General features: G+C 45.1%; 1 protein-coding gene across 1 annotated transcript; it reads right to left on the minus strand.

Annotated features, from left to right (window-relative positions):
* Positions 1-208: 208 nt before the first annotated feature.
* DAPL1 (death associated protein like 1) lies at positions 209-15,058 on the minus strand. Its single transcript, XM_039494074.1, has 4 exons — positions 14,931-15,058; positions 8,712-8,799; positions 2,280-2,343; positions 209-496 (listed from the first exon to the last, which is right to left on the minus strand). Exons 1-4 carry the CDS (start codon positions 14,986-14,988, stop codon positions 377-379), a joined length of 330 nt encoding a protein of 109 aa, XP_039350008.1. The 5' UTR covers positions 14,989-15,058; the 3' UTR covers positions 209-376.
* Positions 15,059-15,558: the final 500 nt, after the last annotated feature.

Consider the following 15,558-nt stretch of genomic DNA (forward strand, 5'->3'; position numbering starts at 1 on the left):
CCATTATCCTTGACACAGGACTTGTTATCAACACATGAGTTAGCCCTACAATGCAGGGAACAATTCTTTCCCAGTGTGGGGGATGGACTAGATAAAAAAAAAACAACATTTCTTTTCCAACTCAGATTTCTGTGATATGATTCTCTGAAGATTTTATGAACAGATAGAAGATTCTACAAAGTCAGGTGGATGAAGCCATAACAAGAAATTAGTATACTTATGAAGTGTTTTATTGCCAGAAATGAAAGAAAAATACAATACAGTTCAGCCAGCAAACTATTTCCCTATGTTTTTGTCCTTTTGCAAATAGCATTTAATAGCAGATTGTGGTTAGACTAGCTCACTGTCAAGCAGACATGATTATTTGCTTTATATCTTAACATTTCCGAGGTTGTTGGATAATGTAAATTCTTTTGGGCCATATACTCTTCTCCAGGGCTGGTCGTGGCTTTTGATGAGCCATCTGTGCTGCTGCTGCAGGAAATTTGTGGCTGATCTGAAAGATTAAAAGAAAAAAGTCACAACAGAAAAACACTTTTTTGGTGCTATTTCTCTGCTGAATTTTGTCTTGACAAAGTTTTTTTTTTTTTTTTAAAAAGCTTTTATATTTTAGCAGACCAATCTTAAGTGTCTGCCACTAAAACGAACAGTATATATCTTAGACATAGCAGCTCCACGTGTTTGACTAGCAGTGAAAGACTCGCACCTGGTTGTCACTAACACACTGCATACATACCTGTGTCAAAGTTACTTCAGCGTGGTTAACATGTGAATAAATGAGACACACACACACACACACCCACAGCCCCCACTACTACTACTACAAGGGGTGCCAAGCAGAGCCAATTAGCATTCCAGCTGCTGTTAAAGTCACTCTCAGTCTTTCCAAGTTTCAGTTTTAACAACAGTAGCCCACTGTGATATCTGAGAACCTCTTCCCAATCCCAGAGAAAACGGCATGTTTGAAGAATCAGGGAGGTCAGAGAGAGTGGAAGGAATGCTAAGTTAGAACAGAGGAGTTAGGAGATGGGGGGAGAGGGGAGGAGAAAGAAGAAAGAGCCATGTATACTGCTAGTTCTAAAGAGAAGGAAATAAAGTCTGAGCTAATTTAATCTCTGATGTGACTTTGCTGATCTTGTCACACACCAGGGATTTGATCCAATGAGTTAATGTTACATACAATATTTATATGCTGAAAATGTATTTAATTGAGGCTTCAGTAAGCACTAGGCAAAACTAAGAACAGAATTGTCTAAGGCTTAGGACTTTAATGACATCATGTTTGTGTAATATAGGCAGAATCTTTAAAATCATATGCAAGAGGAGTGCAAGTTAAGAAGCAGCTTGTAAAACAGGTTCTCGCAAATATTTAAACTGCAAGTGGAGTTCTACAGTGGACCACCATGAAATGCACTGGATGTTGCTGTGGATTGCACCCAAAACTGACAGGAAAGATGCCCCATTCATAGCAGTCTGACAGAGAACTGCAGTACCATGGGAGTATCTGCAAAGGCAGAGGTCAGGAAACAGCACTGGAATCTCCAAAGTCTCACATCAGTCCTCAACCATGATGGTGGCATGGGCTACTGGACAGTGCTGGGGCTACTTCTGATGTATGCTGTGTGTGATGCCCAAGAGGATCACTTGTGGCTGTTTTGCTGACTCTGTCTTGCTTTCCTGGTGTCTATTTTGCTGTAGCTTTGTTTGAAACTTATCAGGGCTGATGGGCACCTGTCCTTATACTGTTGTGAACTTCCCTCAGCTGCTTCATTGAGGTGATCTCCTTGCTTGTGTGGGTTGCCTACTTATCTGAGTTAAATTAAATCTTGCGGTTAAGGCACAGGACTAGAATCCAGAAGATCTGGATTTTATTCCCAGCTCTGCCATTGACTCAGTGCCAGTCTCAGTTATTTTTCCCAAGTTTTTAATAAATCTGAAATTAATAAGACATTGTATAGTTTTTAAAAAGGCCATGTTATACCCAACAGAACACAAATACATGCCGATCTTTAACAGTCACAGTGGAGTACAGAAGACAGTTCAAAGTTACATCTTAGAAATATCACAGCCTCCACAGAAAAACAAAAACTCAGCAATTGATTTGTAGAATAATTTTTAAATAGCTAGTTGTTAGTTAGTTAGTTAAATAGCAGTACATAGCCTCACATCCATCAGATTACAGCAGTTAAGGGAAATCAATTTTATGTTACAACACCTTATCAGCATCTCTTTATAAGACTAAACAGGCATGTGTGCCCTATTCCACTACATATACTTACTTTCTCCAGTGCATCAGCTAGTAAGACACCCATATTTTGCATTTTTGTAACACTAACAATTGAGCTGCAAAGCAAAAGAATTTTTTTCAGGATTTTTGTCTCCACAGATGACTTAAAAGAAACCTTGAGAAGAAAAGTAGATATAAACAACACAGCCTTTGTGATTCAGCTATAACTTAAACTCTATTTCCCCCCCCCCCCCCAATCATAGAGTTTAAGATCATCTCCCTACAGTTGCCAGATACCAAGTACAAATGGAGAGAAAAAACTATGTAACAGGAAACTAGAAACAAGATAATACTTGTCCATGGTGCCTGATCCTCCAGAAGGCCTCTTTGATAAGTAATAGTTTCTTTGTATGTTGCTGGCAAATGTTTCATGAAGTCACAAAGTCTACACTGCAATAAAAGACACATGGCATGGCCAGGGCTGGCCCAGGTCAGCTGGCTCAGGCTTGGGGGGCTTGAGCTGCAGTAACAAATGAACTTCCCAATGGTGAATTTAAAATACTTCAACAAACAGACATACCAACCAAGAACCAGGCCCTAGCACCCTAAGGGCATGGCTACACTTGCGATTTAGAGCACATTAAAGCAGCCCCGTGCGCTCTCTCTCATGATGTGTCCACACTGGCATGGCACATAGAGTGCTCTGACTCCGCAGCTAGAGTGCTGCTGGTAATCTACCTCAGCGAGTGGAATAATGTTCGATGTGCCCCCACTGAAATGCCACGGCACCAGTGTGGACGCCTTGGTCTGTTAATGCACTCTGATCGGCCTCCAGAAGTGTCCCACAATGCCTGTTCTAGCCACTCTGGACATCACTTTGAACTCTACTGCCCCGCCCTGAGACGACCAACCATCAGACCCGCCCTTTAAAATCTCTGGGAATTTTGAAAATCCCCTTCCTGTTTGCTCAGCCAGGCATGGAGTGCTCTCAGCCAATCTTTCCAGGTGACCATGTCTCCACGTGCTAGGTGATCCCCAGTATGGAGCAATGGTGAGGTGCTGGACCTCAGTGTTTGGGGGAGGCAACTGTCCAGTCCCAGCTGCGCTCCAGCCGTAGGAATTACGATACCCTCGGGCAGATATCAAGGGACATAATGGAAAGATGCCATGACCGGGACACACTGCAGTGCAGGGTTAAAGTGAAGGACCTGTGGAATGCCTACTGCAAAGTCTGTGAGGCAAACCGCCACTCCGGTGCTGCCCTCGCAACCTGCCGTTTCTATAGTGAGCTGGATGTGCTGGTTGGGGGTGACCCCACCTCCACTCAGAGTACCACCATGGACACTTCAGAGCCCAGTTCAACAAGGCAGGAGGAGGAGGAAAGCAGAAGCAAGGGTGCTGAGGAGGAGGAAGACATCCCGGAATCCCTAGATGCATGCAGCTAGGAGCTGTTCAAGCCAGGAGGAAGGTAACCAGTCACAGCAGCCGGTGCCTGAGGAAGGACAAACACCAGAGGTGGTGCCTGGTAAGCGGCTTATTTTGGGAAGGAAGTTATTTGGTGCAGGCTCTTGAGGCAAGGAAGATTAGGGTTACATGCATGCCCACATGTGGAATAGGGCGTTGATGTGCTTTCTCATCATGGTATAAGAACATAAGAACAGCCGTACAGGGTCAGACCAAAGGTCCATCTAGCCCAGTATCTGTCTATCAACAGTGGCCAATGCCAGGTGCCCCAGAGGGAGTGAACCTAACAATGATCAAGTGATCTCTCTCCTGCCATCCATCTCCATCCTCTGACGAACAGAGGCTAGGGACACCATTCTTACCCATCCTAGCTAAATCTGCCTCAGTGATCTCTTCAAAGGTCTCATCCAGAACTTGGGCAATGCGCTTGTGCAGGTTTCTTGGGAGAGCCACTGTGGTCCTCGTCCCAGTCAGGCTAACATGTCTGTACCACTGTGCCGTGAGGGGCGGAGGGACCATTGCTGCACACAGGCAAGCTGCATATGGGCCAGGGCAGAAGCCACATTGTAGTAGAAGACCCTCCCTTGCTTCCCAGGTCACCCTCAGCAGCGAGATATCTTCCAGGATGAACTCCTGTGGAAGATGTGGGGACAATGTTCAGTATAGGGGCCCCCTGCAGCTGTTGGCTCTCCCCAAGGCACAGAAACCTAGAAGACAGTATGGCCATGAAACAATCAGCCCTCCTTGACCATGTGCTTACTCGCCATTTGGGGCTCCCGTGGGTTATGTCTGCTCACTTGGGATGGGCAAATTATGCTATTGTGTAGACTGTGCTTGCCCTTAAGTATGGGGCAATCATTGCTCTGTTTGGTGTGAACAATACTGCCTCTGTTAAGTGTTGTATTTTGCCTTTACAAATGCAACCTTGAGATCTTAGCCATCCGTGTTATCACCGGCCGAAAGACTCCAAAGAATTAGGAAGAGGCCATGTAGAAGCAAAGAAGATATGCTGCATGAAGTCATGCAGCAGTCCCTTAACGAGAATCTAAAAGTGCAGGAGTGAAGGGAGAGTGAAAGGAGGATCTGCTAGCAGAATGAGGAGCACCGGCACAAAAGCGCGGAGCTCCAGCAGCAAAGCACAGAGTGTCTGATAAGCATCATGGAGCACCAAGCGGACTTGATCCAGGCACTCATAGCCATGCAGGCAGAGGACTACCGTGCCCACCCCCGCCCCTCTGCGGCTCTTGTCCCAAACCTTTCCCTTGTGCCCCATGTCACCTCCAACCCACGTTTCCCAACATCCAGGTTCTTATCGCCACCAGCTGCCTCCAACACCTGTAGCTTCACCACCCAGCCTTGAAAACTACGACCCTTACCCACTGCACTCCACCTCCATCACCATGCAGTATAGCCATCCTGAAGCACAGCACTCATTGCACAGCGCTCCAGGCAGGAAGGCTGAGTATGATAACAGGACATACGCAAATCTGTGATTGTACTGTTCCCCACCCCACCCTCTTTCCGCTTCTGTTTCCCAAGCAGTTATGTTTCTTTTCAATAAATGGATTTTTTGGCTTTGAAAATAATTCTTTATTATTGCATAAAGTAAAAGATGCTTTAGCCCAGGACAGCAACAGGCATTGCAAGTCAGCGTGTCTAACAGATTCCTATTAACACTGGAACCACAGCACTTCACTCCCAGGCAGGGCACCAAACATTACTGGTGGTTTTCAGCCTCAAATTGCTCCCTCAAGGCATCCCTAATCCTTGCAGCCCTGTGCTGGGCCCCTCTAATAGCCCTTCTCTCTAGCTGTTCAAATTCAGCCTCCAGGTGTTGAACCTCTGAGTTCCATGCCTGAGTGAAGCTTTCACCCTTCCCTTCACAAATGTTATACAAGTGGATATAACTGCAGGGATACTTTCACTGGCCAGGTCCAGCTTCCCATACAGAGAGCACCAGCGGCCCTTTAAACAGCCAAAAGCACACTCCAGTCATTCTGCACTGGCTCAGCCTGTTGAACTGGTCCTTGCTGCTGGCAAGGCTCTGCGTGTACGGTTTCCATGAGCCACGACATTAAAGGGTAAGCAGGGTCTCCAAGGATCACAATGGACATTTCGACTTCTACTGTGATCTGCTGATCTTTGAAAAAGAGTCCCGGCTTGCAGCTTCCTGAACAGGCCAGTGTTCCGAAAGATGCATGCATCATGCACCTTTCCGGGCCAGTCTGCGTTAATGTCAATGAAACGCCCACGGTGATCCACAAGCACCTGGAGAACCATAAAGAAATACCCATTCCGATTAACGTACTCAGAGGCTAGGTGGGCTCGTGCCAGAACTGGAATATGCTTCCCATCTATCACCCCTCCGCAGTTAGGGAAACCCATTTGTGCAAAGCCAGCCACAATGTCATGCACGTTACCCAGAGTCACGGTTCTTCTGAGCAGGATGCGATTAATGGCCCTGCAAACTTGCATCAACACGATTCCAACGGTCGACCTTCCCAGTCCAAACTTGTTAGCGACCGATCGGTAGCTGTCTGGAGTTGCTAGCTTCCAGATTGCAATAGCCACCCGCTTTTCCACCGTCAGGGCAGCTCTCAATCTTGTGTCTGTGCGCTGCAGGGTGGGGGTGAGCTCATCACAGTTCCATGAAAGTGGCTTTTCTCATCCGAAAGTTCTGCAGCCACTGCTCGTCATCCCAGACTTGCATGACAATGTGATCCACCACTCAGTGTTATTTCCTGAGCCCAAAAGCAGCGTTCCACGGTAGCAAGCATGTCCGTGAATGCCAAAAGCAATCTCGTGTTGTATTTGTTACTCGAGTTGATATCATCGTCGGAGTCCTCACTGTCAGTTTGGAGCTTAAGGAGTAACTCGACTGCCAAATGTGACATGCTGGTGAGTCTCACCAGCATATTCTTCAGCAATTCGGGCTCCATTCCCACAGACCAAAAGGGAAGACAGAGCATGCAGTACAAAAAACATTGAAAGATTGTGCCAAATGTGGATGGAAGCACAGGGATTGCTGGGATGCGAACCAATGCATCACAGGGTGTTGGGACAGGACCCAGAATGCCCCGCACCCCCTACCCCCTTCCCACAGGCTACAGCGCCAGATTGGGAAAAGGTGCTGTGTGGGATAGCCGCCCATAATGCACTGCTCCCAATGCCGCAAATGTGGACACGCCAGTGCGCTTGCAGCTGTCAGTGTTGACAGACTGGAGAGTGCAGTAAGGAAAGTGCTGCAAAGGCTGGTTTAACTCAAAGCGCTCTACATCTGCAAGTGTAGCCATGCCCTCAGTGACCGCAAATTCCAAGGAGACTAATCACAGTACAAAGTTGTACTAGTAGGCCCCATAGTTATCTGCCATTAAACTTTTTAAACTTTGACCTACCAAAGATATTTAAAGTATTCATTCTCTGGATAGATTTCAAGTGGTAAGATTTAGGGAAACTGCATGAATGTATTTCTCATGAAAGGTGTTGGACATTTGAAATCCTCTTTTAACAGGACACGTATATCACAGATGCTGTTGCCCCACAACTGTGCCAAACCCTGACCTCTAGCATGAACAATCCCATCTCCAAGCCTCCTCAATCCTCAGTCTCTTGGCTAAGGCTGCCAACCAGAGTGCCCACTATGATGAGACACCTGTTGTGAGTCCAGACTCAGGACATCAACTCATTTCATACAGGCCACTTTACAGGTGTCAGATGGAAGTGATTTACATTACCACCAACCTGAGCCACATTTGAATCAGTGATCTAGAGGGTAAAGACTCCCCAAGACATTATCAGCCCTCCAAGCCACACTGTCCTGTTTCCCTAAATCACTGGATTATTTTCTGTGAATGAAGGACAGTCTTTGCTCCATTTATCATGACGCTTAAGTTTCCTGAACAAGTTAACATGCATGCATTACTTTAAAAAATTCTTTTGTTAAAAAAATGAGACCTCATTTGTAGCTTTTACATAATTACATCTTGAAAATAAAGTTCACTATCCCCTGCATAAAATATACTCCAGTAAATATTTCTTTCTTTCCAGTTTCTAATGGATTTTATAATTAGCTCTTTGTTTACTAGTTTTGTGTGCCAGAATCAATGCTGTCACCTGAGCCTAGTTCCAGGAATAGTGTTTTAGTTCAAGGTCTTCAGAGCCAGCAAGGGAAGTGCAGTGCTGATTTCCGTGGGTCTGCCAAAACAATTAGCAGCAATTTGTTTCTCAGCTTTGAGAAAAATAAATAAATAAGTAAAAAAATCTGTAATGTAGAGGATTTCCAGCAAATTATAGCATTTTAAAAAGAGATCAGATTTAGTGCCAAAACTTGGGTTTAATTGCCAGGTCAGCGACAGACTTCCTATGTGACCTTGGACAAGTCATTCTGGGCTTGTCTACACGGAGACTTAGAGCACCTCTACACTGCAGCTGGAAGGTGTGATTCCCAGTATGGGTGGGCAGACTCACACTAGCTCAGTTTGAGCTAGCAAGCTAAAAATAGCAGTGTGGATGTTGCTGCACTGGCAGCAGTCTGGCCTAGCTTTCCAGGGGGTTGTGTGGGCTTGGTCTTGGACTTGGGGGTGGTACCCAGCTGTGGTAGATTCTTCCTGTGCTGTCACAGTGGAGGACATTTGTAAGACTGCCTTCCAAGAACTCCCTGTGAAGGTACTTATGCATCATAATCAACTCACCTCTCTTCTTTTTGTTAAACTAAAGAGATTGAGGTCTCTCTCTCTCTCTCTCATTTGAAGGCAGAGATTTTCTCCAGCCCCCTAATCATTTAAAATAAACAAAAGCTTTTTAAAAGGAAAATATAAAGAAGCAAAAAAAGAGTACAAGCCAATTATTTTTCTTTTCAGATTACCTTCAAATCTGCCTTTCATTTGTATACTGCAGCAGAGTTTAGTGCTTACTAATTGCACTGTTCAAAACCGCAAAGCTTTATTCTTTCTGGAAACCTGATGCAACTTGCTGTTAAATTTTACCCTTAAACATCAAGGCATGACTGCAGATGAAATACCTTGTCTTCTCTTTTCCAGGGTTCTTGGAATTTTTCTCAACAGCTCCATTTTCTTGCTTTTTGGAAACTCTCCTACCTCCAGATTTGACTGTTAGAAGACAACAATTTATACTGTGTGAATAGCTTAAACAGCTACACAACTGTTCATCACAAGGTTGATTTAAAAACAAACAAAAAAACAACAACCCGAAAAACCCTGCACAACATATACTCAGGAAAACTGGTAATACAAGAAAAATTCGTAAGATAGAAGAGTTCAAAATAACTCTCTTGAGAGTTAATCTTTGTTGTGGTTATTCTGCAGTGTGGGTGGAAGTTGAAAACCAAAATGAGCCCCAGAGAACCACCCAAGACTATCTTTAAAAACTTTTGGACTACAGCATGACCAGAGTAAATTCAAGCTATTGCAATCTAAAAAGTCGTATCCTTAGGAATAGAAACTATACTGGTTCTAAAATTTGGCTGCTCTCATGCATTCCTTCCCAGAGACCTTAGATGTAATTGTTTATAGATTTAAAAATAAATAAATAAAGTCGAGTCCTTCTACATCAGTTATCAACACAGCATACAAGTAATAGCAGGAAGGTTGTTTACATGATTTACTCAAGATACCCCAGAATAAAATTGTATGCATAATACAAGTTATAATGCAGATAGGAATAAGCTGCATATTTATCATGCACTAGTGTTCTTTCAAGCTTAATTATAATTTATTAAAATGCCTGCCAATCACAAAACTAATTAGTACTAATTAAGCTACAGATGACCTAACAATGACAATTTAAGTGGTGAGCAATGTCAGATAAATCCAACTTTTTAAAGGGGCATGTAAAGATATTTCAGATGACTTGTCAAAGCAAATACCTTCTTCCTGTGCACAAGAATATTTGTAAATTTTATAACTGTCAAAGTAAATAAGAACAAGCTGAACAGATTTTTGGTTAATTTAATCTAGTTGTTTCATCTTATGGCAAGGTTCCTAGTCTGTGTTTAAACAGCCAAGACAAGCGTTTCTGTCAGATCTAGTGTTTTTTGGGGATGGCACAAGCAGGAAAGGAAAATTGTTTTTAAAAGTACTTCAAACAGGTTGCAGAATTCCAAATAAGTACACTTCTACCTCAATGTAATGCTGTCCACGGGAGCCAAAAAAATCTTACTGCATTATAGGTGAAACTGTGTTATACTGAACTTGCTTTGATCGGCCGGAGCGCGCAGCCCCACCCCCCCCGGAGCGCTGCTTTATCGTGTTATATCTGAATTCGTATTATATCGGGGTAGAAGTGTAGTATTATGTTCATCAAGACCAGCTCTAAATGTATTTACATGTTTATTGCAGAAATGAATGTCTGATGAATGTGACACAAAATGCATCCATTTTCCACTAAAGTTGCATATTTAGGGGGCTATATACAAGTTTATATACATTTCCCCTCCAGACTAGCACCAAGAGTCATCCTTGTGCTCATCACTGGTCCACCTGGCCTTAATAGGATTACATGTTATGATAACAAATGTATACAACATAAATAGGAAAAACATAGGTAGTTATTTTATAGCATGGAGGGAAAATTATTGATTTAATATTGCAACTTCAACAATAGTTTGTTTTTATTGTAAATGTGCTTTGGATTGTTACCAGACATGTTATAAATGGAGGAGGAGATTTTCAAAGCCACAAAGGGCAATTGGATACCCACTTCCCACCAAAATTCTTTTGGGCACCTAACTCCCCTTTGTGGCTTTGAAAATCTTCTCTATAAAGAAATCAATTATTGACAAGCTACTAATAAAAAGAATCCAAAGTTTAAGGGCCTGATTCTGTAAGGTATAGAGTTCCCTTAATTCCCATTAAAATTAATTGGAGTTGAGAATGCTCAGAATTCTGCTGTGTTAGGAACAGGAACTCCTCACTTAACATTGTAGTTATGTTCCTGAAAAATGCAACTTTAAGCAAAATGATGTTAAGCGAATCCAATTTCCCCATAAGAATTAATGTAAATGAGGGGATTAGGTTCCAGGGAAATTTTTTTCACCAAAGACTATTATATTTTTTTATTTATCACACACACACACACACACACGTATAAGTTTTAAACACACAATTTAATACTGGTACACAGTGATGATGATTGTGAAGCTTGGTTGAAGTGGAGGAGTCAGAAGGTGGGATATTTCCCAGGGAATGCCTTACTGCTAAATGAACTAGCAATTGACTGAGCCCTCAAAGGTTAACTCTCACAACACTCTACAAGGCAGCAGGAAAGGAGGGAGGGCAGACAGAGATACACACCCTGTGTGTGAGAGAAAAAAAAAAGTGCATATCCCCTTTAAGTAGCTGACCCCAGGCTTAAGTACACTGCCTTGTTAATTAAATCAGGTTGCTGAGACCTGAGACAGCAGCTACTGCCCAGAAGCTCCCTCCCTCGACTGTGTGTCCCCCCTGCTCCAGGGCCACCCTGAGGTGGGGGCAAGTCGGGCAATTTGCCCCAGGCCCCATGAGCCCTGGCCGAGAATCCCTTCCCTGGCTAGAGGTGCCTTTTTAATTTTTACTCACCTGGCGGTGGTCTGGGTCTTCGGTGGCACTTCGGCAGCACTGAAGGGCCTGCTGCTGAAGACGCGGAGCGAGTTAAGGACCCGCTGCCACCGAAGACTCAAAGCATCACCCGGTGAGTACAAGCGCTGCAGCGGGTGGCACCTTTTTTATGTCCGCTCCCCTGCTTTGCCCCAGGCTCCCTGAGTCCCCTGGGCGGCCCTGCCCTGCTCTATGGAAGATGGGGTAAGCGGGGTGCAGGAGCGCGGGTAGGGGGAGACACCCTGACATTATATCCCCCCCTTCCTCCCTCCCCCCGTACAGCAAGCAGAGGGCAGGAGCAGCACATGGTAATGGGAGGCGAGACAGCTGCTGCACAGGGAACTTAGGGGAGTGGGGAGCTGATGGGGGGCTGCTGGTCCACCCTGGTTCCAACCACCCACCAGCTAGTTGCAACGGGCTGCTCTTCCTGCAAGCAGTGGACAAAACAGGCGGTTGCCAAACAATGCTAGAAGGGAGCATTTCACAACTTTAAATGAGCATGTTCCCTAATTGATCAGCAACTTAACATCGAAACATTAACCGGGATGACTAACTGAGGAGTTCCTGTATGTGGTTGCTCATCATTTGATTTATTTTTTGTAAGTTTCCTTAACAGCTATTTTGTTTTTGTGAAAACTGAATGTTAGCTACTGAAAATGCAGCTTGAGGTCTTTTGCTCTGTCTATAGCATTGCAGGAACAACAGCTATAGTTATAACTGAGGAGGCATTTGGAACTTTTTTTTAAGTTGCCTTTTAAGCTGAAGTCTCTTATGATCATTCTTAGCCACAAGGTGAACTTTGCGGGGAGAGATCTGAGGGTCTCACAACTTTGGCAGTTTTGGCGAGAGAAGAGGTTTTGGCATTAAGAGATTTCAGATAATTTTTTTCCCCCCCTCTACTAACTGATAATATAGTTTATAGTTAAAATTTAATTTGCTCCAGACTTAGTCCTCAGAGAGAGCAGACATCTTTTGGATACATCTGATGTTAAGTTTAAGTTAGACTAAATCAGGACTTTAATTGGAACCCTAGGACCAAAATGCCCTGAATTTTTGTACCGGAATTTCCAAATCATAGATTCAGATTTCAAGATTAGGGCTATAGTGAGCTGAACCCTTAATTAGAAGGTGACATTTAGTGCCTTTTAATAATGGGCCCTGCCCCTGTTCAGTACACACCCAAATTACTGGAGGTGTCCAAAATCAGATCTGAACCTAGATCTAAATTATGTGGCTTGCACCCATTTCTAGAAATATACAATAAGCATTTGTAACTATTTTGACAGTAGGATACATAATTTTCATTGAAGTTTTAATAGTGAGAGGTAAGGCATGTACATATCGTACAAAGCTGCCCACTGCATGAAAGAGGAGGCTAAAGGAATACAGGGAGGGACCCCAAGGCACCAGGGCATTTAAAAAATAATAAAACACATCTGCTTGTGTACAATTTTAAGTTGCAAGGCTAAAAATAGATACCATTCAGAATGAATATGCTTTTAAAGACTAAAATTATTTTGCATTTTAAAAATGAAGTTTAGTAAATTATTAGTGTTTAATGTGCCTTAACTGACTAATTAGGAGAAGGAAATCTTAGTGGATTTAGAAAAGAAGCTCTTGAACATAACTTTATATTTCACCAAAAACTGCAGAATTTTTAGTATGTCGAATTAGTGCACGTGGGCAGCTATAGAATAGTAATCAGAATGAACTTTTCCGAAGTACAGTAGGTCTTCACACAATTAGCTAGTGTACATAGGGATTAGTTAATGTTTGTACAACTCTGAATATTTAAAGCACCAAATAAATGCCAACTATTATTACGACAAATCATAACTGCTTGAAAGGAGCAGTTATAGTACCACATTAATGATCTTCAGGTTATGTGAACAAAGGCACCATCTAACATAACATCTCAGAGTACTTGTTTCCTGTTATATGATGACAAAGAAGACTTAAATTCATAGTTATTTAAATGCACCAATCACATTTTTGTTACTCCTTTATAGCACATTCCTGAGTAAGATTATCACCCTTCTCCTCCTCTCAGAGTTGCCACAATCCAGTGTTTGTTTCAATTCAGGACTATGGAACTGATTATGAAGTCCCAAACAAACACTCACATGTGATTTCACCTGATAAACAGGAGGAGATAAATGAGAAAAGAAACAGCTTTCATCTACAGACAATCATTACTCAAAATTTATACCGCAGCTATAAAAGTATAATACCCTTCAAACAAGGAGTGGAATGCATTGCCTGTCACAGCAAGTTTGCAATCCAATACTGCAATCCTGAAACCTGAATGTCACAGATGGATTCTTATCCCTGCAATAGGCTCCACTGAAATCACTGAGGTGTTGCATAGGTACAGGTATCCACTTGTCCAGACTAGACTGCAGGATCCAGGCCTAAAATGCAATAATGGCAGTAGAAGAGGCTACTACAGCTAGAAAGGGGTGTTGATAAAATGTTAAGGGCCCAATTCTGTAGATGTAGCTCAGGCACATGCCCATGGACTTTAGTGAGAGCTCTGGCGCTGTAAAATCTGGGTTATAATTTTGTAAAGTAATCCAGAAAGTGGCTGTAATTCCTTGAAGGGACATTGTCAAATTTGGAAATTCTAAGACATAGGTATACCTTTCAGCCTCTCTACGCACTCCCTTCATCAATGTGAATTGTTTTTCGCCTTTTTATTTTTAAAAGCTTAGTTATTCTCTAAAGGAAAATGCAAACCAGCAGATCAGGACTCAAAAGGGATGAAAGCTCTTGTTAACACACCAGAGTCAGGGACTCAGGACTGAGGCTATTCCCAGCTCTGCTTGATACTTGGTATGCAATCTTGACACCCAAGTTTTTAAAAACAGCTGCTGGTTTTGGAAGCCCACACCACAACCTGCTTTTCGAAACAGGGACCCAAAATAACCCAATCACTTCCAAAAATATCTGCTGAACTCCCTGGTAAAAACTGGCAAAAATATTTCCTTCCATCCTCACAGGAGCAAGTCCACTCCGACTTGTAATGCACTTTGGGATTCTTAAATAGAAAGTACTGTAGAAGTCGAATCTAGTTGTTAACATCATCAGGAGAAACCCCAGGATAGCAGCACACTCGCGTGAACACATGGTGCGGAGGAAGTGGGAGCGTGGGCTCTTTCCAGGTGCGAGTGGGGATCACGACAGAGTTTCAGCGATGACTGGTGCTCACACTGGCTGGATTTCACCCCTCTCCCTCTGGGGAGCTGCAGCAGCGGCCCCAAAGGAACCAGCCCCTCAGAGCTGGTCATGGGGCCAGATTCTCCCGAGGGGCTCCGAAGGGCAGGGAGAATTGCCCGGCCAGGCAGAGTCTGAACGTCAGTCAGGTCTGCGCAAAGGCCAAGAGGAGGGAGGGGTGCTGGAGTCTCACCCCTGGCGGCACCCCCGGACCCCGACCCTGCACGACGGGGAGGGGCTCTCACAGGCGACTACGGGAACACATTACACAGTGAGGCAGGTAGGTAGAGTGTGTGAGACCCCTCCCCCCGGAGCATATTACACAACCAGGCGCGCGCGTTTGTGTCTCCCCGTCCCCTCTAACCCAACCACAACCGCGCGGAGCAGCCACCAGAGGACACCAAGCAGCTTCCCTGCTCAGCAGGGGCGCCTACCTGCCGGAGGGCGCCCGCCTTTCAGGGGGGACGGCGGAGCTGACGCTTCCTTCGCCATGGCAGGGGTGGGTAAGTGGACAGGCGGCAGCCAGTCGCGAGCGTGCAGAGGCGAGTCCCAGCTAGGAGCAGGCGGGGGGGGGCGGGCAGGGGCGGGGCGGGGGGGGGCAGGGGCGGGCACCAGCACCAGTGGTGCCTGCTGGCCAGGCAAAATGAAGGGGGCTGGGCCGCGCCGGGGGGGGGGCGGGAGCCGGGGCTGGGCGACCTGACGAGGCCTGCTGGCGGGAGATCTGCCGTCGGCGCTCCGGGCTCCGCTGCGCAGTCATGCCTGCGGACCTGCAGCGGAGGGAGCCGCGGAGGACCGGACCCGGGACAGGGGACGGGGCGCGCGGGCGCGCCGCGCGCCGCAGGGGGGGGCGTCATTTCTAGAGCCGCCCCTGGGTGGGGGTGTTGTGTTGGGGGGTATGAGAGGAAGGGGCTGTGCGGTGTCGGGGCTGGATAGGTACAGTGGGGGGTAGGAGAGGAAGGGGCTGTGCGGTGTAGGGGCTGGATGGGTACAGAGGGGGTCTGAGAGGAAGGGGCTGTGCGGTGTAGGGGCTGTGTAGGGGCTGGATGGGTACAGAGGGGTCTG

This window comes from Mauremys reevesii, linkage group 11, assembly GCF_016161935.1.
Source record: "Mauremys reevesii isolate NIE-2019 linkage group 11, ASM1616193v1, whole genome shotgun sequence".
Taxonomy (NCBI): Eukaryota; Metazoa; Chordata; order Testudines; family Geoemydidae; genus Mauremys; species Mauremys reevesii.

Excerpts from the sequence above, each read along its gene's own strand:
- DAPL1 (XM_039494074.1), bottom strand. The coding sequence starts at position 14,988 with ATGGCGAAGGAAGCGTCAGCTCCGCCGTCCCCCCTGAAAGGCGGGCGC. Across the intron at positions 8,800-14,930 it reads AGGCGGGCGCCCTCCGGCAG|TCAAATCTGGAGGTAGGAGA; the intron begins GTAGGCGCCCCT and ends GTCTTCTAACAG. Across the intron at positions 2,344-8,711 it reads CCTGGAAAAGAGAAGACAAG|CTCAATTGTTAGTGTTACAA; the intron begins GTATTTCATCTG and ends TTTGCTTTGCAG.